At 31.2% G+C, this 24,232-nt stretch overlaps 1 protein-coding gene across 1 annotated transcript; it reads right to left on the bottom strand.

The window, feature by feature from the left end:
• Positions 1 to 2,469: 2,469 nt before the first annotated feature.
• Positions 2,470 to 20,444, bottom strand: LOC111717928 (teneurin-3; the record flags this gene model as incomplete). The annotated part of the gene is given in 7 exon segments (XM_023493397.1): positions 2,470 to 2,642; positions 4,692 to 4,764; positions 9,035 to 9,095; positions 9,451 to 9,498; positions 12,040 to 12,118; positions 13,278 to 13,407; positions 20,125 to 20,444. Coding segments are annotated over 7 exon segments (634 nt in total), but the record flags the coding sequence as incomplete, so codon positions are not given.
• Between the last annotated feature and the right edge of the window lie 3,788 nt (positions 20,445 to 24,232).

The raw sequence follows: 24,232 nt of genomic DNA, 5'->3' as shown, positions 1-24,232 counted from the left end.
GACTAATTGTATGCTGAGAACGACGTTGTTGTCACCTGTACCTAAGTTTAGTAATGAAAGTCGTGCCGGTACAAAGTTTTTGTTTCAATTGTCATGACGGTACAGAATAAATCTCAGAAGTTGTGTACAGTACGAGGCAGACCGAATGCTTAGTGGAGGGTGCCATACTACAGATAGAACGAGAAAATACAGACGTTTAACTAATGTTCCCTGAACAGACAGAAAAACTGGAATCATCACCTAATTCATTCACACATCTTTTTTTTCTACAAATTCTTTTTGTTTATTAACCATGTGTAAACTTTTTATGTTACTTAAAAGCACGCATTTAGTCTGAGATTTTAATTTTAGCTTAGCAGAGAGGGGTAATTTGATTGATTAATTAAAAATATAGGAAGATAGATAGATAGATAGATAGATAGATAGATATATAGATAGATAGATAGATAGATAGATATAGATAGATATAGATAGATATAGATAGATAGATCGATAGATAGATAGATAGATTGATAGATAGATAGATAGATAGATAGATAGATAGATAGATAGATAGATGAATGGATAAACAGTGGTAGGCGGATAGGTGGACGTGTCTGATTTCTGTGTCATCGTCTATGAAAGGTTTTGAACACATGTCAGACTAAAAACTGACATGACGTGTTGAAAACCTAGGATAAATTATAGGTATCTTGTATACAGTATACAGGGCCATATATATATATAGGTATCTAATATACACTTTACAGGGCAATATATATAGGTATCTTGTATACAGTATACAGGGCCATATATATATATAGGTTTCTTGTATACACTATACAGGGCGATATATATAGGTATCTAGTATACACTATACAGGGCCATATATATATATAGGTATCTTGTATACAGTATACAGGGCCATATATATATAGGTATCTTGTATACAGTATACAGGGCGATATATATAGGTATCTAGTATAAAGTATACAGGGCCATATGTATAGGTATCGTGTATACAGTATACAGGGTCATATATATATAAAGGTATCTTGTATACAGTATACAGGGCCATATATAGGTATCTAGTATACAGTATACAGGGCCATATGTATAGGTATCGTGTATATAAGTATACAGGGCCATATATATAGGTATCTTGTATACAGGGTCATATATATATAGGTATCTTGTATATAGTATACAGGGTAACAGGGCCATATGTATAGGTATTGTGTATATAAGTATACAGGGCCATATATATAGGTAATAGGTATCTAGTATACAGTATACAGGGTCATATATTTATATAGGTATCTTGTATATAGTATACAGGGTAACAGGGTCATATGTATAGGTATCTTGTATATAGTATACAGGGCCATTTAAATAGGTATCTTGTATACAGTATACAGGGTCATATGTATATATAGGTATCTTGTATATAGAAATCAGGGCCATATGTATAAGTATCTTGTATATAGTATACAGGGCCATTTAAATAGGTATATAGTATACAGTATACAGGGCCACATATAGGTATGTTATAAACAAATTAAACTATGAAAGATAAAATGGATAAAATATAATAAATAAGTTAATTAATCAATAAATGGATGAATAGAAGAATAAATTAATTAAGTAATTAATTGAATAATAAATGAATGAATGCTAAAAAGTGCTAATTAATTTAAGTTATTATTGACAACAGTGTTGTGTTTTGATGAATAAGCATATAAATATTTTTAAAACAATTAATCTAATAAATCTAATAAACCGATTAATTAAATTTTCAAATCAAATGGAGAAAAAAACGACATTAGTGGTTGAAAAAATCTAATAAATAAAATTAACAAAAAATGAATAAATGAATGAAAATGTTATGTATGAAGGGCTACCGCCTCAAATCAGAAATGTGCTTGAACGGGAAAATTAAACCTCAAAACCCCGTGTATGAGTACCCTGCATTACACTATTATTTGTAGAAAACTGTCATTTTTAAATCCATTTAAATCATTCATTTCCTCTTTAGGTGTCTAGCTGTCCATCAATCCGTCTATCTATCTATCTGATGGTATTTATTGTCTGACTATTTGTCTGTCATCTTATCTTAATTAAGTTATATCTAAATTTGTCTTAATCACCCAACTCACGCACACTAACATAGTAACCGTGCACACTGCACTTAACCATAAGGACGACTATAGCATTAACTATTTACTTTAAAGCAGGACTAGTGTAGCCCCAAAAACTAACCACTAAAAATGACGACATCATCATTAAATTTTCACTTCTATGGAGGACGATTGTGGCCACAAATATTCAACATTAAAAAGGAAGATTTTTAAAATTAATATTTACTTTTAAGAAGGACAAATGAGATCACAATGTCAAATTGTGAAAATAACTTTAAAGAACTACTTCAAAGAACACAAAAAAGGCCCTTATGTTAACCAATAACAAGGACGACAGGCCACTAATGTTTACCTATAAGGAAGACGAGTGTGGCCCCCATAGTAAGGGAGAGGACGATGAAGATGACGGCAAGGGACCTCCAGGAGCATTTAGATCCCTTCAAGGAGGGGGTCCTTGACCCCTTCAGGGAGGAGGGACGAGGTGAGGACGGGGGGCTCTTCATGCTTCCACGTAAAGGGTTCCCCCTGAAATCAAAAAAGTTTGTTTTTTTATTCTAAAATATGAAATAAATATTAATTAAGAATAAAATGATTGCTACACTGAACGGCTGATAAACAGATGAATAAAAAATTGATAATTTTGAATAAATCAATCCGGTCAGGAACATGAAAAGTTGACATGTTGAACAAAATTGATATAATTAGGACAGAAAAAAGGTTAATTAAACCTTGATTAAAAACATAAAAAGTTATGTGGATCACACAATCCTGCCTATCCGTCAGGCCTCATATAACTGAAGGCAAAAAGTGAGATAAATAAACAGTTAGACGTTTAGAGGGGGCTTAGAAAATGTAGCAAACACTAAAATACAAAAAATAAATGGAAAAAAAACTTTTAAACATAAATAGGTCAGTACAAGCTGACTGACAAAAGATTTGGAAAACCTGCTTCAAAGTTCAAAGGATGCCTAATCAGATATAAAATCGAAGAGAAACCTGTGAAAGACGGTTATATAAATTATGAAAAGGTTTTCAATTTGCAAGATTAAAAAATTAACATTTTCAAAGGCCTAAATTCGTAGAAGATAATTGATAGAACAGTTAGATAAAGAAAACAAGGAGAGTAGATAAATCAGTTAGATAAAGAATAAAAAGACAGTAGATAAAACAGTTAGATAAAGAATAAAAAGACAGTAGATAAAACAGTTAGATAAAGAAAACAAGGACAGTAGATAAAACAGTTAGATAAAGAATACAAAGACAATAATAAAACAGTTATATAAAGAATATAAAGACGGTTGATAAAACAGTTAGATGAAGAATACAAGGATAGTAGATAAAACAGTTAGATAAAGAATACAAGGACAGTAGATAAAACAGTTAGATAAAGAATATAAAGACAGTAAATTAAACAGTTAGATAAAGAATATAAAGACGGTAGATAAAACAGTTAGATAAGAATACAAGGACAGTAGATAAAACAGTTAGATAAAGAATATAAAGATAGTAGATAAAACAGTTAGATAAAGAATATAAAGACAGTAGATAAAACAGTTAGATAAAGAAAACAAGAACAGTAGATAAAACAGATAGATAAAGAATATAAAGACGGTTGATAAAACAGTTAGATAAAGAATACAAGGACAGTAGATAAAACAGTTAGATAAAGAATATAAAGCTAGTAGATAAAACAGTTTGATAAAGAATATAAAGACAGTAGATAAAACAGTTAGATAAAGAATATAAAGACAGTAGATAAAACAGTTAGATAAAGAAAAGCAAGACAGCAGCATGTCTCCTAATGATATGTCTATCAGCAAGCTGTATTATGAAAACAGAAGAAAAACAACTAAATATTCCAATGTTGAAGTTGGGTTCAGTAAACTATAGTATTGTTTATTTACAAATCTAGAATTAGAATATTTCTGAAAATTTGTGAGGGGTAATACCGGGTTAAATATTCCCCTTCATGCTTTTCCTTAAGAGAAAAAAGTATTTATATTGGATCTTTTTAATTGGATAAAAAAGTTTAGAAGAATTTTCATGATGGGTAAATGTTTTGAAAATAATACGCCTGGATGATAGTTCGTCAGATATATCTTTGTAAAATGGGGAATTTTTTGAAGTTTTGTAAGGAATGAAAAATTACCATAAGAAAAAGAAAGTTTTGATTTTAGAATATTTTTTTTTTTTCTGAAATTTGAATCGTCATCAATATTCAATATATCATGATTATAATTAGCATTAAACCTGAGTTATGATATTTTATCAATTAATTATTATTGAATCAATTTAATGTGCAATTATCATAGTTTTCTTGTCATTTTTATTTCAATTTAGAATTAATTTTCGAACTATATTCATAAAATATTAGTTATGAGTTTCACCTTAAAATAAATTTTTTTAACCGGTTTAAATTGTCAACTTATTGTTTCTTGTGTTGTCCTTAAAATAACCTTCTGATTTCTGTTTATTTAATTGATTAATCCATTAATTAATTCATTAATTAATCCATTAATTAATCCATAAATTAATCCATAAATTAATCCATTAATTAATCCATAAATTAATTACCTGTCCTTGGTAGATAACTCTGAATTGCTGACTAAAGGTTGAGAGTAGTGGGACAATGTTAGCTTTGTCTCATCTGAAAACAAAAATTTAAAAATAATTCTCTATTTCATATATTATCATTATTATTGTAATTATTGATATTATTATTAGTATCATTATTATTATTAGCATTATTATTATTATTATCATTATTATTATTATTATCATTACTATTAACATTATCATCATTATTATTTAGATTATCATTTTTAAGGATAGCAATCTCTTCTTCTAACTTTAATGTATTTGTATGTTATGAGCGTCTAATTATGTAAATCTTTTAAGAAGGTTTTATTTAATATCAAATAATCCATATGTATTTTTTCTAAATTGTTAGCGTCGATTTGTTTATCATAAAATATCCTGCATAATTTGGTCACAATTTACCCGCAGTTTGGTCCGGATTTTTAAGCATGAATACAGTAGTCAGAATTGTTCAATGTCCAGTCCACCCTCTTTTTATATAAGTTTATCAAGGGTTTATAAAGTTCTGTATCCTACCCCTTGGGGAGAAATAAAAGTAAAATGTTTATAGATCTCGAAATGTTATCAAGAGAAGAGAGAAGGGGAGAACTAAAAATTGTGAAAAATGAAGAACATGAACATAGAATACAAAGTATAAAAGCTGAGTATTAGGTTGAAATTGGGGATACGGACTGGTTTCAGTCAGGTAGCCTTCGTTTTCTAACCTATTTACCCCTCACCCCATTAAATATAGATTTTTCGTATGTTAAAATGATAATGGATGTAAGAATTGTTAAACTTTTTTTTTTTTTGATAGATTGAAGGATAGATACTATTCTGACTGATTTTATTCCGAAAACCAAACTTAGATCTATTTAGTTTCGCTTGAATAGACGGGAATGATTCATCCCTGTTCTAGTTTTTGATTATATGATGAGAATGTGACAAAACATCCAATCCAATCAACCCCGATGCATCCACAAAATTTAGATTGGCGCTTAGCCACAAAAACAAAACATACGCACGCACGTCAAGAGAATGGGGAGCGCGCATTTAATGCAAAAAGCTGGTTGAACGCGCAGAGCAGGGTCAAGACAACTGGGGCTAGGAGGGGAATTAAAAATCCATCAACTATCATCTATCTATTCATAAATTCATTTCAACCCCCCATACATCTATCCAACTATCTATCTATCTATTCACTTAAATTCTCTGTATCTGTCGACTTATTTATCTTTCAACTTGTCTATTACTTTAAATAATGTGTCCGCACGAGATAATTTTAATCTCTTCTGTATACAGACTACAAAGTGTTAAAATATTTAATTAACAATCAACAGCGGGTGCAGTGTGGTAACAAAAATATGTAAGAATGCAAATATGTAAAAATATCTTTTAGAGAAAAAAAATATCTGATATTCGTCAAAAGTTAATTTTCTGACTATATTTTTTTTAATGCTTTTTATTGATTGCTGTTTTTTAATTGCACGATTTTACATCAATATTGTCCTACATTAGCTCACCAAAAAACTGTTCGCTTGCTATTTAACCAATCTTTAAAACATTGTCCTGATATAATGCATGTCTTAATTAAATATATCTTTGCTGGAACTGTGAGCTGGAGCGCACGCACACACTTCCACGATGCATTCGTGCACGCGAGCACATCTTTTCACAAGCCTAATAAAACCTACAAAAGAATGACTTCCGAAGATCAAAACAGACGCGCGTATCAAAAATCACGCGCAATATTATAATTCATGTGCACAGGAAATTCATGGATGCAAAAGTAAGAAATAAAGAAGATGAGATCTTGTACATGAGCAACCATGACCCGGGGAAACGAGAGCACAGCAGTTCTTCTTGATTCTAATTCTTCTTCTAATTAAAATAGTTTCGACGCGCTCAACAAATAAGCATGAGATTTGATTTATGCAAGCGCACCAAGTTCACGCGCGCTGTGTCACGTTCTTTAAAAGGCAAATCTAACCCTGGAAAGAGCGCACGAAATAGACTAATATTAGATGAAAAAAGAAGATATGGATGTGGTCCAGATTGACGGGAGGGGAGGGGGGGATAGGGTCGGGGTGAAAGGTTGAACGGTTTTTAATGGTGCCCAGGGTGGGGAAGGTTAATTGGCGGCCTAGGGCTGAGTTCCCATCATCAACACTTTTTATGAAAAGCAAATAATTATCATTACACAATGCATAAAATTTAAGTATGGCAGTGAAGTGCAAAGATACATTTTCATGCTAATGTTCTCAGGGTCTCTCTCACTCATCTCCCTCTCTCTTTCTCTCTCATATGTAGATGGAGAAATTGGAAGCAATTATTATAATTTCTTCCAAGTATTGAAACATTTTCATTAATTTTGAGAAATAATTTGAATTTTTCAGATTCTGATAACTTTACATTTCCATTATTCACATCGAGAACTTTACTATTACTTCAGAGGAAAACTTTTGTATTTATGTTTTGTAAGTACGGAAAGAGGGTGGGGAAAAGGCATGTGGGGGGTGATCAAAACATTCATTANATCTATCTATCTATCTATCTATCTATCTATCTATCTATCTATCTATCTATCTATCTATCTATCTATCTATCTATCTATCTATCTATCTATCTATCTATCTATCTATCTATCTATCTATCTATCTATCTATCTATCTATCTATCTATCTATCTATCTATCTATCTATCTATCTATCTATCTATCTATCTATCTATCTATCTATCTATCTATCTATCTATCTATCTATCTATCTATCTATCTATCTATCTATCTATCTATCTATCTATCTATCTATCTATCTATCTATATATCTATATAAATATCTATCTTTCGTTCTTTCTTTCTTTCTTTTTATCTATCTATCTATCTACTCTGTTTACCCACGGATCTGTATAAAGAATGTAAGGTTTAATCTGAGCAAACAGATTTAGAAATTCTCAAACACTATTCTAGAATAATAATCAATTAATCAAGTAACACAATCGATCCAAGGAGTTGATCATTCAAGTATATTAATCAATTAGAAATGAATTAATTCATTCTTTAATAATTGGAAAACAATCAACTAATTCATAGAAAACCAAAAAAAAATTGGCATTTTCAAAAGTTTGCGGAAGAGGCAAGCAAATTTTCGCTACATTGCGTTGGAAACCCTAGTTTATTTAATGGCAAAAACCTTTCATTAATCGAAATTTGGCCGTTTTAATATATTTTTGGTTTGAAATATTAAAGGGTACGACGTCAAATTGCAAAGATATCAGGATTAGAAATTATAGACTGAACAGTGAACACTGCAAACTGAACAGTGAACACTGCAAACTGAACAGNTTTCATTAATCGAAATTTGGCCGTTTTAATATATTTTTGGTTTGAAATATTAAAGGGTACGACGTCAAATTGCAAAGATATCAGGATTAGAAATTATAGACTGAACAGTGAACACTGCAAACTGAACAGTGAACAATGCAAACTTAACAGTGAACACTGCAAACTGAACAGTGAACACTGCAAACTTAACAGTGAACACTGCAAACTGAACAGGGTAAGGACAAATCTATGGGGGCGACTTTAGACCTCAAAGCATCTCTAGTTTTGATGTTAAGCTTAAATACGAGAAAAGTTAAATTATTCAATTAGAAATTAGAAATTTTAAAACATTTTGTTCTTCTGATTACACGCACCTCTGACCCTTTAGTAATAGTAAATTCAGCCTGAAGTCCGACCGCGTCAACCTTGTTACACCGGCTAGTCCTATTGAGTGCTTTATTTACCCAATGTCCCGGCGATACAGTTCAAACTGGGACCAGAAAGGTTGACCCGGCTTGGAAATTCAAATGTACTACGGCTGCCCGTGATTAGCACTTCAATGAGAAAAGTTCTGATTGTGAACATAAAAGATTTCAATTACGTCCATTTTATATTAATAAAGGTGCACAGCAAGTAAAAAAGTTCCTTAGTTAAATATTTAACATTTTTTTCATCATTCATAAATGTGTCGAATGTCGATGATGACTCAATTTGTTATCTACTTGTCAACACATAATTTGAAACATATTTTTTAAACAAGATTTTTAAAATGCAGATAAATTGCAATCAATTAATCTGTCGCTCACAATCTTGCATACTTAAATCATCCATTTATATCATTAAAAACTGAATTAAGTAAAAATACTTAATAAATCACTGAACTGAACTATTATCTAACTTTTTATTTATTGAAAATGTTCACGACCCCATCCCCCCACACACACCAAATTAACTTATTAAAAAGAAGAGGCCAAGATGATAATATTATTCAATATTTTATTAATTGATTTATATTTACCATTTGGTTCTATGTATATTTGACCAGATTTAGTAGTCCCTAGGTAGCTAACAGGATTCATCTAAACAATATTTTTGTTGTTTATTTTGAAACAAGTATTAAATTTTTTCTGTAATATTAATTACACTTCATGAAAATTCTTTAAAAACTAAGAAATCAAACAAAAATCTAAATCTGAAATTCTTTAGAATTATCAGAAAATCTATGGTTTCAACTACATTGTGATCCAAAAATGTCAATTCAATCTTTAAAAAAGGAATTAATGTGGAATTACTAATTCGACTTTGGGACCTCGTGACTCCATTAGTTTTTATTTTACACCCAAGTTTGGTTGCTTTTTTCTTATCGATTGCTCCTCAGTAAGATGGAATTTGAAAATTTGCAAAATGTCAAATTAAAAAGAACTACTAAAATACCTGCATATCTATATCCTCCGAAAATCCGGAATCTTGGTAGCTGCGCTCCTAAACAGAAAAAATTAGAAAAGCAGATTTCGAAGATTTCAAAAAATTAAACAAAATTATCTAATTCGCAACGTAGAGGGTCAAAAGAGTAAGAAATAATAGTCTAGCCCCCCCCCCCCGTCCCAATAAAATCATGCAGAGATGAAACGAGAAATAACATTTTTTGAGTCAAATAGATTGATATATGGACAATACACAAGAGATAGAGATAGATTGAGATTTAAATTTAAATATGCCTCGATGATTTTTCTGATCTTATATGGATAGACACGCGCAGGCATACATAGGAAGAAAACAAACAAAACAGGCACATATACAGACAATAAACTATTGTTCAATCTATCCAAACTAGGACAAGAAGAATTTATTTCATACATCAATGAAACACCAGTGACAACCTTTACCATAAAAAAAAATTTCGGAATAAAAGAATAAGCAATGCACGTGGATTTAACGGTTCTGTCAATATTCCAGAAAGCTGTGACTTTCGATCACAATTTGATCCCCTAAACATAATTTTTTAGCCTTTTTTCTTAAATACTTTTTTGTTGGCACATGCATTTGAATAAAAATGTATAAAATAAACAAATCCGTAAAGTAAATGATTATTTAATTAAAGACCAAAACACGTTTGATTTCAAATAGAAGAAACCGAATGCTGCTCACTCTGGTTAGTCCGGTGTGAATGCTCATAGAGAGTAATTCATGAGTAGAATCCAACGAGGTTATAGTATATAGAGTGATGATGTACGCTAATCCTTTAATAATTGTATATAGGCCATAAACTATACCGAGAGCATACGGCATATTTGTTCATTATAAAGAGATTCTGGCCTAACCTATAGTATATCAATGTTAGTAAACAGTTGTAAGTGTATAGAGCTGACAACTTTAGAATGGTGGATATTGAGATTAATGCTTGATCTCCTTTTTTTCTTAATCTCCAGATTAAATAATGCTTGTTCTCCAGTTGTTATTAATCTTAAGATTTATTAACAGATCGGAATTAAGGATATCCCATTCTAAAGTTTTCAGCTCAGTACAGCTAACTGAGCACACAGGTAGAGAACTATCATCCCCCCTGGTAGAATCCATGACCCTTCTATTAAAAAGTGTGCAACCTCGAAAATCACGAACAATAGAATCAAAAGCCAAAGTAGAAATAAAATAAAAAGATCATTAAATAACTTCTTGAATGGATAAATAAAACCTTGTACTGATAAAAATTTCATAAATTCTCAGTATTAAAAACTAGCGATAAATTTCATACATTATAAATCAATATCCAGTTTGAAATTTGTTCAATATAAACAAGCCTACCCCCCCTCCCCCCACCTCCTCCCCACTTGTTGAAAAACATTATTAGCAACTGAAATATTCATAATTAGGCAATTTGATGAAAGACAGAACTGGACAATTTGTGTCTTTTCATTGTACACTCGTTATACAGGTATTGTTTGTCATACAATACATTGGTATAAAGAGATACGTATTAGGGAGCTAAATAAACATAGATAGATAGATAGACAGATAGATAGATAGATAGATATATATATAGATAGATAGATAGATAGATAGATAGATAGATAGATAGATAGATAGATAGATAGATAGATAGATAGATAGATAGATAGAGGAAAGAATAGATAAATAGATAGACAATATATAGATAAATAGATAGACAATAGATAGATAAAAGATAGATGAAGAATATAATAGACAGATAAAGAATGTAATAGATAGATAGATGGATAAAAGGTAGATAAAGGATAAGATAGATAGATAGATAGATAGATAGATAAATAATAGATAGATAAAAGATAGATGAAGAATATAATAGACAGATAAAGAATGTAATAGATAGATAGATGGATAAAAGGTAGATAAAGGATAAGATAGTTAGATAGATAGATAGATATAAAAAAGATAGATAGTTGGCTTTAAAAATGATTAAAAGTTTGCTGAATAAAAGCACAATGAGAGCATTAACTGAACTAACAAAACATTAAAACTTTTTATGCACTTCTATTCAGCCTCCAAAGCCAGGGAGGGGGGGAGGGGGGGAATACTTTCGGGGAATACATATTTTTTGTTTTTACAGTTATTCAAAGGAAAAATATGTGTTAATTACTGATTTACTTTAATATTATTTTGAAATGAAAATGTAAATTTAAACTCTGTATTGCAAATTATTAAACTAAAATTCAAATTTAAATATTTCTAATAATTGCTTTGCAAAAGATGAGAAAGATGAAGTATGAAAAGTTAAAGATAATGAAGTTTTTAAAAACAAGATTGGATTTGACAATATATGCTTGAAATTGCATAATGCAAATTCTTTCACAAACTCATATACCCATAAACAATGCAAAATTTTCGCAATTTCGGCATGCATTGCCAAACAAACGTTCGATTTCCGTGCATTTCCAATTGTTAAAATTTACGAGGATTTTCATAGAGCTATTAAAATCCAGAACCCATCATAAAACGTTTATCAGCAAACTTTTCAGAAAATTATTTTTACAAAAAAATACTTTGTACCTTTGTCGCATAATTTAACCCTCCATTATTAAGCTGTCTCCGTTCTGTGGAAACCCTGCTTCTCGGATCTGTTTCCAGTCTAAAAACAAAAAACAAATCGATAAAACCTAGTTTTTTTTTATTTGAATCGAACAGCACGGATCATCATATAGGTCTAGATGCATTCTTAACTATTTACTTTAATATGTAATCATATTTTTTTTTGAATTATATGAATTGAAGGAATTAAATTTTTGTCACAAATTTCAAATTTTCGAATCCCTATATCTGAGCAACCTGATGGTGCAAATATTTGATATTTCAAACTTAGATTATTTAATCTACCAGAATTCATAGTTTGAAATATCTAAGGACTACGGCATTGGGTTGCAAAGATATAGGGATTAGAAAATCTGAGTTTGTAGCAAAGACTTAGGATTTAAATTTCTTCTTATATGGATTTTTTAGTGTTAATTGAATGTTTTTGAACACTTCTTAAAGGGACGGGTCTACGTAATCCCCAATTAAAGAGTTAATGCCCGATTTACAAGAGAACCCTTAACACCTTTGTCTAAGAAGCAATGAGGATCGTAAACCGTGCTTGATTATGTAAATTTAATTCCTTCTCTTTGCTGCATAAAACCAAAAAATCCCCTAATTCAAGAAACCACAACTGAAAACTTATATTTTTAGATATAAAAAACAAGAATATCTTTTTGTTCCGACAAGTGAAGATTTAAAAAGAAACATTGTGAATCGGAAATAAACGGAGGGGTACATAAAATTACGTCTACAGTCCCTTTAATGTTGTCCCTTTAAACTTTTTTCTGCACAGATGCAAATACTTTTCACATAAAACCTGGAGAAAAAAACATTTAATAGAAAAAGATGAGGTTGCATTTTGCTTGAAAAGAAAATTCCATTGAATGGTAGAATTTAATTAGGTTTTCGTTAATTTCCATTCAGAACTTTGGAAACAGTTTAAAACTGTAGAATGATTTGTGAACCAACGATTCCTAAATTTTTTACAGAAAAAAACTTGAATTTACAATAATAATGTGGAAAAGAGGTAAGCACGCAATCTTGCTTTTCTTAAAGTTTAACTGTCATAATTATTCTTGGAACATTAAGGCCAGAAAATATTGTTGCAAATATTTTAGAATAATTTAAAAATCAACGAAAAATAATTCTAATAGTTTGTTTTATTTGTTGAAGGAAGTAATAGAAGATTGTAAAAAAATGTTATAAAATACGCCTACCTTGCTCTAAGGTCATTATCTAGCCTGGTTCTGAGATCGGACCGACGCACTGAATCTGATTTCAGAGCTGAATTACTGAGCAGGGTTGTTCCCTCATGAGCATAAGGACTAATCTTCTCCAAACCACTACCTGAACAATAAACAAATATTATCTAAAAAACTTTTAACTAAATTATATTAAAAATCAAATCTTTAAGAAGATTTTTATTTTAAAAGTGCTGTTTTAAGACCTTTAAAAAAATTCGGATATTTTCATTGTTATATTGTTAAATTAAGATTCTTTCCATTTTTTACTCAGCCAGTAAACTAAAGTTCATTAAAAATAACATTGAAGGGGGATGATATTGCAAAAACCAGGAACAATTTCGTCACGAGGAAAATAAAGTTCCATTAAAATTATTCAAAATATTATTTCCCGGCTAAAATATATTATCCTACCGAACAATGCTTTAGAAATAATATTTTTGATGTGGAAAGTTTTATTTTATCGATCTATCCATCAAGGATAAACCCTGATAATCGGTTAAAAATCCTTTCTTTCATCAATATATATATATTTCTTACTCGGCACAACACAATGCAGGAAACTATATTTTCCTTTTTTCAAGTTCAGGGGTGTCATACAAAATAGAAGCACAAATTTGATTTAATGTTGTAAAAACAAATAATGCTGTAGCATGCCTTGCCGGTACGACCGTAGGCCTATTTAGGCCAGCCTGTGAAAGCTTATTGGCATTCTGTATATTTCTAGTCTGTGGCTCCGACCTAATTTCAACATTTGACCAATACAAAAACCAACCTCAACTATCAACTCAGGAATACGCTCATTTATCATTTTACCAAAATAAAGGGAGTCTAAAATCACAGCCAAATCTTTATTAGGATGTCTTAAAGGGACTGTGAGCGAAATTTAAGTGAGTAAAGATGGCAATGCCCGATTCAGAAGGGTGTGCCCGTAATAGCTTTGTCTGAACTGGATATACATGTTTTAATTTTGATAATTGATGATGTACAATTGTGGTTTCTCTACAAAAGTAACTTAAGCGCATTTCTACTGTTGTGAAACGGGTATTTCCATCTTTGCAAGGAGGGTCACTGATAATTACGCTTAGAGTCCCTTTAACTATATCATTATTTGTCGAGATAACAATTAGAAAAACACGAACAATCCCTTTAATTGAAGACGAATGTGCAGTGCTGGTTCTACCATTAGATTTTGAACAGAACTAATTTACTAACTAGGTAAATAGGGGGAATTATTGGGGGGGGGGAATAGGAGATTGGAGGAGGTATAAGAGTAGTAAATTGCGGAATTGCTGTATTGGGGGTGATTACGGGGCACAAGTAGAGGAGGGGGAGACGAACAAGTCAAGATACAGGGTTACCCACACAGAATGAGACTTTGATGAGAACCTTATTAATCTTTAAATTTACCGATCTTTAACGGTTTTGGCAAATCTATAAAAACAATGTAGAGCTCGACGAAACCATGAATGTAATTAACAAAAAAATCCGTACAGTCGTCTTTGAAGTCTAAACCTTTTTGTGACTATGTGACATAGATTCTATTTAATTTATGGATATAGGATATCCAGGTAGAATTATTTGGATAGATGTATATAGGATATCCAGGCAGAGATATTTGGATAGATGTATATAGGATATCCAAGTAGAGATATTTGGATAGATGGATATAGGATATCAAGGTAGAGATATTTGGATAGATGGATATAGGATATTCAGGTAGAGATATTTGGATAGATGGATATAGGATATCAAGGTAGATATTTGGATAGATGGATATAGGATATCCAAGTAGAGATATTTGGATAGATGGATATAGGATATCAAGGTAGATATTTGGATAGATGGATATAGGATATCAAGGTAGAGATATTTGGATAGATGTATATAGGATATCAAGGTAGATATTTGGATAGATGTATATAGGATATCCAGGCAGAGATATTTGGATAGATGGATATAGGATATCCAAGTAGAGATATTTGGATAGATGGATATAGGATATCCAAGTAGAGATATTTGGATAGATGTATATAGGATATCAAGGTAGATATTTGGATGGATAAGTTGATAAATGTATGTACAAATATATTGTTATATATCTTAATATATTTCTTTTATCGAATTACTGAGTCTATGTGATTATGTCTGTCGGTCTGCTTGTTAATTGTTTTAATCTATCAAGCTATCTATCTATCTATATAACTATCAATTTATCTATCTATCTAACTGCCAAGATATCTATCTTTATATCTCTTAATGTCCAAATAACATGGAAGAAGGTATCTTTCTCAGACCAGTTCTATTTTTTAAGATTAAGATTACGAGCAGTTAGAATAGGATAAAATGTTAATTTACATTAGACTTTAGTACATTACGTTAACTGGATAAAAAGTAAAAGTATCTAGCTAACAGTTTTCCAAAATTCTGAAATTCTGAATTGTCACAAACTCAAATTGTCTAATCCCTATATCTTTCCAATCTGATGATGTAAACCTTTGATATTTCAAACTTAGATTATTTGGTCTAACAGAATTCATATCAAAGATCTACGACATAAAAAAAATTGATTGATAGTCAAACTTAAATATTGAAAAATACAACAATGAAAATACTTCATTCAACCCCCAAATCGCTCTCTCTGAGTTTATTCTCAGAAAAAATCGAAACAAAGATCTACCCCTCAACCCNATATCTGAATCCCTCCAGTGGAATTATAAACCCCCAGGAAGGATAACTGAATCCCTCCAGTGGAATGATAAACCCCTAGGAAGGATAACAGAATCCCTCCAGTGGAATTATAAACCCCATGGAAAGATACCTGAATCCCTCCAGTGGAATTATAAACCCCTAGGAAAGATATCTGAATCCCTCCAGTGAAATTATAAACCCCCAGGAAGGATATCTGAATCCCTCCAGTGGAATTGTAAACCCCTTGGAAGGATATCTGAATCCCTCCAGTGGAATTATAAACCCCCAGGAAAGATAACTGAATCCCTCCAGTAGAATGTAAATCACCCTGCGTAAAATTTCAAATTTCCAGTGGAATTATAAACCCCCAGGAAGGATATCTGAATCCCTCCAGTGGAATTATAACCCCCAGGAAGGATAACTGAATCCCTCCAGTTGAATTATAACCCCCAGGAAGGATATCTGAATCACTCCAATGGAATTATAAACCCACAGGAAGGATTACTGAATCCCTCCAGTGGAATGATAACCCCCCAGGAACGATATCTGAATCCCTCCAATGGAATTATAAACCCACAGGAAGGATTACTGAATCCCTCCAGTGGAATCATAAACCAATTGAAGGATAACTGAATCCCTCTTGTGGAATTATAAACCCCCCCAGGAAGGACAAAACAGGAAAAAAAAATTATTAAGTTGTCCAAAAATCAAATTTTATAAAACTATGCACCTGCAGGTTCCAAGCTGAAGTACAGAGTTTAACGAATTTCTATCTTTAATTTCAATTTGTCTCAAAATTTTTACTTCTATCGATAATTGATAAAAATCATTAACTTGTGAAAAAAAGAAAAAAAATATCATTCCTCTTTTTCCCCCTTTTTTTCGTTTCCTTCATTTCCTTTTTTCTTCTCTTCTGTTTTGTCTCATATAATGTTCCCTTTCTCCTTTCTCCTTGATCGAATCCATGTGAAGTGAGCCCATAAAAGCCCCCCAATTTTTTAGGGGGGGGGGACGCCCCCCTTCCCCCCCCCATAAGCCAACCTTTGGTCTTAATTATATGTGCCTCATATTCAAACCAAACCAAATGTTTTGAATATCAACTAGTAATATTAAAATGTTTCAAATGCGATTAAAATTGTGCTGTTCAGTGCAGTTCAAATTCATATTCTCCATGCTCGCGCGCCCAATGCCCAATTGCCCATTTCGCCTTTGCGCGTTAGGTAAAATTTATTTTAAGTTGATTCAATCAAATTATCGGTGCAAAATGCATAAACACAATTTATGCAGTTGACATTTTTAGATTGTTTCCTAAAAATGTACATGTTTTCGAACCAATCAAAGGAAGGAGGAGCGGGGGGGCATCAAGCGGCAGGATTGTTATGGGGGGGTTGAACCTTCATCATTAGCGCCAAATTGGGGGGTGGGGCGCACCTATAGCTTTTATAAATAGGGGGGAGGAGCGAGTGCAGAAACAAACTTTAAAAACCCTGTAAATTGAAAACTGATTTTAAAAATTCTATATAACGATCCCATTCTTATAAAAGAAAGTTTGCTTACTCATAATCATCAAACTATAACGATCTTGTTCGTCATGTAACTTATCACATAGGATATTAGGATATAAAACGTATCCACGAGAATTCCAAACAATTTATTGGTTCGAAGCACATAAAATATAATTCAGAGGAAATCTGAAAATTCAAATCTATCTCCCCTGGGGGCAAATATACAGCTGGAGAGCCCAGATAGGGCACAAATATGGAGATTGGGCGAATTGATCTTATCACCTGAATCGCCGAGGGGTGACACGGCGTGTGTGTGAGTTGTCTCCGATTATGGGCGACATTTCTCATTTCAAATTAACGTTCATGGCATGAATGAAGAGATTTTGGTCTGTTTTTTTAATTTAATTGCATATTCGATCGGACATTTGATATGTTTGTTACAGAATTCGTTTAAAAATGTATTTTTTTAATGTTTGTTTTAAACTTTTTGCTACAAATATTTCCTTATACCAATTGTTTTAATATTATTGTTTGTTTTTCTTTTTTTGTTTACTTGTTTGTTAATGTGTATGTGTACTTTTTGTGTGCGTTTTTTGGGAATTTGTTTGTTTGTTTTTACCAGTATGTTTGTTAACCCGTATGCCTGATTTAATCAATTAAAGTTGATTAGACTAAAAAGCCGAAAGTTCTGTAGCTATGAATATTTTATATCCTGATAAAGAATGGAATGAGGCACGAACTGGTTATTAGGAATTCAAAAACAATCCATATGCTCGATCAGCCGTTCACAATGTTTATCTTAAAAAATTAAGAGGTCTTTTATTTCAACTTTGTTATGCCTTCATTTCTTTTCCAGCAGTGTACATTATAGATTTTTTATTTTTCAGTTTTTGGTCACACTCTTTTTCTCACACACTTTGATATTTTTATTTTTATTTCTTTAATGTCACTTAAACATAGTTCTCACAACCCCCCCCCCTTCCACTCAACCCTTCACAAATATTAACTAATAAAATAAAATAAATTATAATTTAATAACAAAATAAGACATTTATTGGCTCTCATCTCTGCTGCTAATGGATCCGTGGATAAATGTGTGACAGTTTAAAAAAATATATATTTTAATATAAAATCAGAAGGAAAAGATGAGAAAACCCTGAAAACAAAAATAAAACCATTAAAAGAATATATCTTAATGATTAAGGAATTATACACTTTTAGATGTTATAATATGCATTAATCATTTAATTATAAAAATTGCTTAGCATACTATAATAAATCAATAATATCATGAAATAAACTCATAAATTATTGAGTAAATTCAATTCAACGATTAGATAGTTCAACTTTTAGATTATTAATGTCTTCCTAAAAGTTTAAATACATGTTTTAGCGTTCAAGGGTGCAGATACTAGCCTAAAATGAGCATTCAGGGGGGATGTCATGTGCATTGGGGGGGGGAATCCCTCCAGTGGAATTATAACCCCCCAGGAAGGACATCTGAATCCCTCCAGTGGAATTATAAACCCCCAGGAAGGACATCTGAATCCCTCCAGTGTCAAACTGTTCTAAAATAGTCTTCAATAACAGAAACAAAACAAAATGAAGTTTTATTTTTAATGTTCTACATTATTCCGAAACACAGTTTGTTTGGTCTTTTTCCGAATTTCATTTCCAAACTATTTTTCATTCTCAGACCGTTCCAATGTGAATCATTCATGTCACTCTTTAAACAAACACTTACGTAATATTAATAATCGAATAAAAATATGGAATTCTTTAGATTTGAAAGATTTAAATTTTTGTTCTTTTTTTTATAATTTCTGAATTTGAAGTTTTCGATTCCAAGTTTTCCAAAAGTTTTAAAGTCGTTGCATATTTGATTGTTAAAGATACAAACTTAACCCCCCCCCCCCCCTCCCTTCCTCTACCTTGCTATTTTTGCATTTAAAATTTTATATCAACTTATTAAATGATTCATTTTGAAAATAAACCATAGCTTAATTTCCTATGACTTAGCATATTACAGTTCATATTACAGTTAAAATATTTATAACATTAATAAAAACTCAAGTTCGCAAATAATAATTTGCAACGGTGATTTTATTGACCCCCTTCCCCCCCAAAAAAAAAAAAAATTACCAGGCCGGTTAAATTTACTGATCAAAATCGCCTTAGAATCAAATGTTCTAATCCTTAAATCTTTGCAACCAGATGGTGGAAACCTTTGATATTTTTAACTTTGACACTTTGATTCTACAATATATTGATTTATCAAGGATTAAGACAACGTCAGATTGCAAAGATATAAGGTTTAGAAAGTTAGGGAATGAAAAGAGTTATCAAATTATTCATAATTTGCCATTTTCAATTCAAATCAAATACATTAAAACAATTATGCTGTTATTTGTGAATAAAATATTATTTTTATTTGAATTTATTTCAAATATTAATGTAAAGAATTCCAATTTAAAATATTGTACATCAAAACTTAACCTATTTCTAAAGTAATAAGTAAATAATAACTTATTTTGAAACTTTAAAAATAAATCTCTCAAAAACTTTTTTCTTCAAAACCACAATATTTGTGTGGTAGTTTTAATTGCTTGATAGTAGCATAAACTTACTTAAAGTTGGTACAGGGCTATAGCTGTAGCTCCAATCTGTATCCTCTTCAGCCATTCCTATTTTGTTCATCCAAACTTTGATTCAGCCATAAAACTAACTTAGACTTGCATTTCTTCGATTAATTTAATTAGACACTGGAATCAGTCCATTTTAAAAGGCGTATGTTCACTTTTCACATTTGATGAAACTTAGCGTCGTTATTAACTTTGATTTGGACGCATAAAAGTACTTGTTTAAACTACTGATATTTATTCGGATTCTGGTTCAAACTTGACGAGACTCTCTCAATCCAGAGGTCTGAAGCAAACTGGAGTGTCGAGTAGAGCTGGAAAGAATGAGCGGTTTGGGCCGGCCCGGCCGGATCAGCTGATCTTAAACCGGTTCACGGGAAATCCGCGTAGAACACTGCGGAAGTCGCGCACGGGAAATTACGGGAAACTTTTGAGATGAGAGATGCGACAGGTTTATAGTTTGTTGTTAATAATTGGCTAAATTTGGAAAGTGGGTCCGGCGGACAGTTTTTGAATCTACAGGGGGAAGGGGCTTCCTGAACTGTTCTTATTTTTGCTTATATAAAAGTGTTCATTACATAATTGTGTATTGTATACGTTTATTTTAACAGTTTAATCAGGAACATTTACCTCTGTGTTTTCCAGTCTTAAAGGTACCGTTGTGAATCAGGAGTGCCACTATTTGATTGAAGGTACATTATAAATTACGTTTACAGACCCTTTTAAACCCTTTAAAATAAACTATGAAGAACATATTATTTTCACGAGTTAAACTTTTAGTATAAAATTCTGTGATGGTAATGAACCAAATCTCTGTAGAGTAAAAAAGTAGATGTTAGTTCCACATTTATTGAAAATATATTTCGGTCTGGGTTGACCCCCGTCAGTTCTAACGATATAATAACCATCAAAATCGATAAAAAAAAATTGTAAAAATTGTAAAAATTCACAAGAAGATAAACAAACAAAAAAGATTATTCAAATAAAAATTTGGTCTGTCAAATGGATATAAGGGAAACGAACTCAGATTATGAGATGGAAAATAGATAATTTGCAAATATTGACTTTTAATGTTTTATGAAAATTATTATTCCTTGAGATAAAGGGTTTGCAGAAGTTTTTAAGCGTTAAAAGTTGTAAACAATTTATAAAGAACTATAAATTTATTTGTTGCAACATGTTAAATAATTATATTTATTATATTATTTTCTTGTTTATGTTTGTTCTACACTGGAAAAAAAAGAATTGTAAAGTGCTTGAGTTCTGGGGTAATTATGATGGATCTAAACCCGGCTTAGTTGAGGAATTTTCTGCATTTTATGCATTTTATCCAGCTGCAATTTGTAATTTGGCCATAAGTAAAAACTCTGAAAGAAACAAATTATTCTGTAATAACTTTATTCTCCTTTAACAGCACAAAACTGATGCTCTTGCAACCAATGATAAACGAAGAGAGAAGGATAAACACACATTTCATGAAACTGAACGTTTTTTGGACACTTTTGTAAACATAGATACTGCTTTTGACATTTAAGCTTAAAGCCTTTTTTTTAGCAAGAAACTGATTTACTATGGAAGGAGGAGGGGGGGGAGGGGTGCTGTAAAATTCTGCCCCCCCCCCCCCCTCTCCTCCAAGTGTTGACTAAACCTGGTTATAAGTTTACAGGTTGGTTGTCTCTAGGGAGACTATTCTAGGGTTTCATAGGAATATATAAACTTTACTATACACAGACCAGAGTCCTTCTCTTTCTTATTATTTACACATTTTCATCCCCATTCACATTTAAAGACCTTAAACCCCCCCCCTCAAACTTCCCTTTATTCTATAATTAGAGCTAACACCACAACCCCCTTGCCCTCCATCATTTTTAAAAAGATTCTTTCCTCCTGTTACGGTTTATTCTATACATTCTTTGTTGCAAAAGATTTGAGTTTTTGTCACAAATTCAAATTTTTAAATCCTCATATCTTTGCAACCCTAATGTCTTAGCCATTTAAAATTTCTAACTATTAATTCTGTCAGATCAAATAGTCTAAGTTTGAAACACCATAGGTTTGCACCATTATATTGCAAAGAATATAACCATAAGAAAATTTGAGTTTGTGGCAAAGACTCAATTCCTGAAAAAAAAATGGATATTTTCCCTTTGTCTTTTATCCCTCCAATTTGTCACATGACCTATCCACAGATGCAAATAAAAGTGACAAAGGGGGTGTGGGACTTAGATAGACACAGAGAATAACAGAGATTAATGCCCGCCTGTCAAAAGAAAGGGGCGTTCCCAAATGTTGTAAAAAATCCTTTCTTTCACGCAACTGCTGTCGACAAAACAAGCAAATAGAAATAAGACATGGATATAAATGAAAGAGCAAATATTGAACGTGACATCAGTCGACACAGGGGTTTATATTTTAAGAATGATTTTCAAACCTGAATGGAGAATTGGGGGTATTAGTAGAAAAAAATATTTATTTTTAAGGGATGAAAATAATTTTTAAGATATTATATACTTTTGTTAAAGTCATGATGACATACTATCAAGTATAGAAATATACAAAGATAAATAATAAGAAATAAAAATAAGATCTATTGAACAATTCTACAATTGCCATTTGAAAATTGAAAATAATAGCACATAATGCAAGTTAACTTTGCAATAAAAATGTCTAAAAACTTCACTCCCCCTGAGTCAAGGATAAATAAATATTAAAAATTCATAGGATATTAATCTGAATTTGCTTGGATGTTTTTGCTGCAGATCTACTCAATTTATAAATTAATAAATTGAATCTTGGATGGAGGGTCGTTAGGATAAATTAATTACCCGTACCTGATCTAATAACCATTATATAAGAGGTCATCATTATAATAATCATTTCAATTAGACCTTTACAAGCGGTCATAGGGTGGACAAGATTAATCGTAGAAGGGGGGAGGGAGATTTTAAATCTTTTGTAGGGGGTGAGGGGGCGTTATAATATCTTATATTTTAGATATGGAGTAACCCACTGCAAACTAACCAGAAGGAGAAGGTCAAATTTAATTGATGTAACTATCACGGCTTTGTGACTCAGTCACTCCTCTAGTTCTGATTTTACGCTCAAGTGTAAGAAAAGCAATTTGTTTGGTTATATATTATGAATTCAAAACATCTTTGTTCTTCTCAATAGCTCTTTGGAAAGAGAAGTTATGATAAAAATATAAAGTATTTAAATTTTACGATAATTTTACTTTAGTTCGACGTGAACCCCTACTTAAAGATTAATTAAACGAGTACATATACAATAAAACAAACGTTAAATGTTTTAAACAAAATACTTGATATTATAAACTAAATGATAACCTGCTTCGTACAAAAAAAGTATGTATCAAAAGTTGATCAAACTATTTAACTATGCGTGAGAAGTATATATATATAAAGTAGTAACACTTAGTTAGCAGGCAAAGCTGGGTTCCTAAGATAGTATAAATATATCTTTTGATAAAATATTCCCATATATCTTGTTAAAGTATATATGAAGATTAAATATTCCCATATATCTGGTTAAAGTATATATGAAGATTAAATATTCCCATATATCTGGTTAAAGCATATATGAAGAATAAATATTCCCATATATCTGGTTAAAGTATATATGAAGATTAAATATTCCCATATATCTGGTTAAAGCATATATGAAGATTATACATTCCCATATATCTGGTTAAAGTATATATAAAGCTTAAATATTCCCATATATCTGGTTAAAGTATATATGAAGATTAAATTGTTGGGGTGAATTGGGGTTACCAGTTCAAACATGCAGAACAAACACAAATAATTCATTTTCATACACTCATAATTCATTTTTATTCACTCATACACACATAATTCATGTTCCATTCACTCATACACACAATTCATTTTCATACACTCATACACACATAATTCATTGTCATACACTTATACACACGTAATTCATTTTCATACACTCATAATTCATTTTTATTCACTCATACACAACTAATTTATTTTCATATACTCATACACACATAATCATTTTTATAAAATCATAATTCATTTTTATACACTCATAATTAATTTTCATACACTCA

This window comes from Eurytemora carolleeae, unplaced genomic scaffold (genome assembly GCF_000591075.1).
Source record: "Eurytemora carolleeae unplaced genomic scaffold, Eaff_2.0 scaffold1738, whole genome shotgun sequence".
NCBI lineage: Eukaryota > Metazoa > Arthropoda > Copepoda > Calanoida > Temoridae > Eurytemora > Eurytemora carolleeae.
Note: the sequence above shows the minus strand (reverse complement) of the source record. Positions and strands in the feature narration are given on the sequence as shown.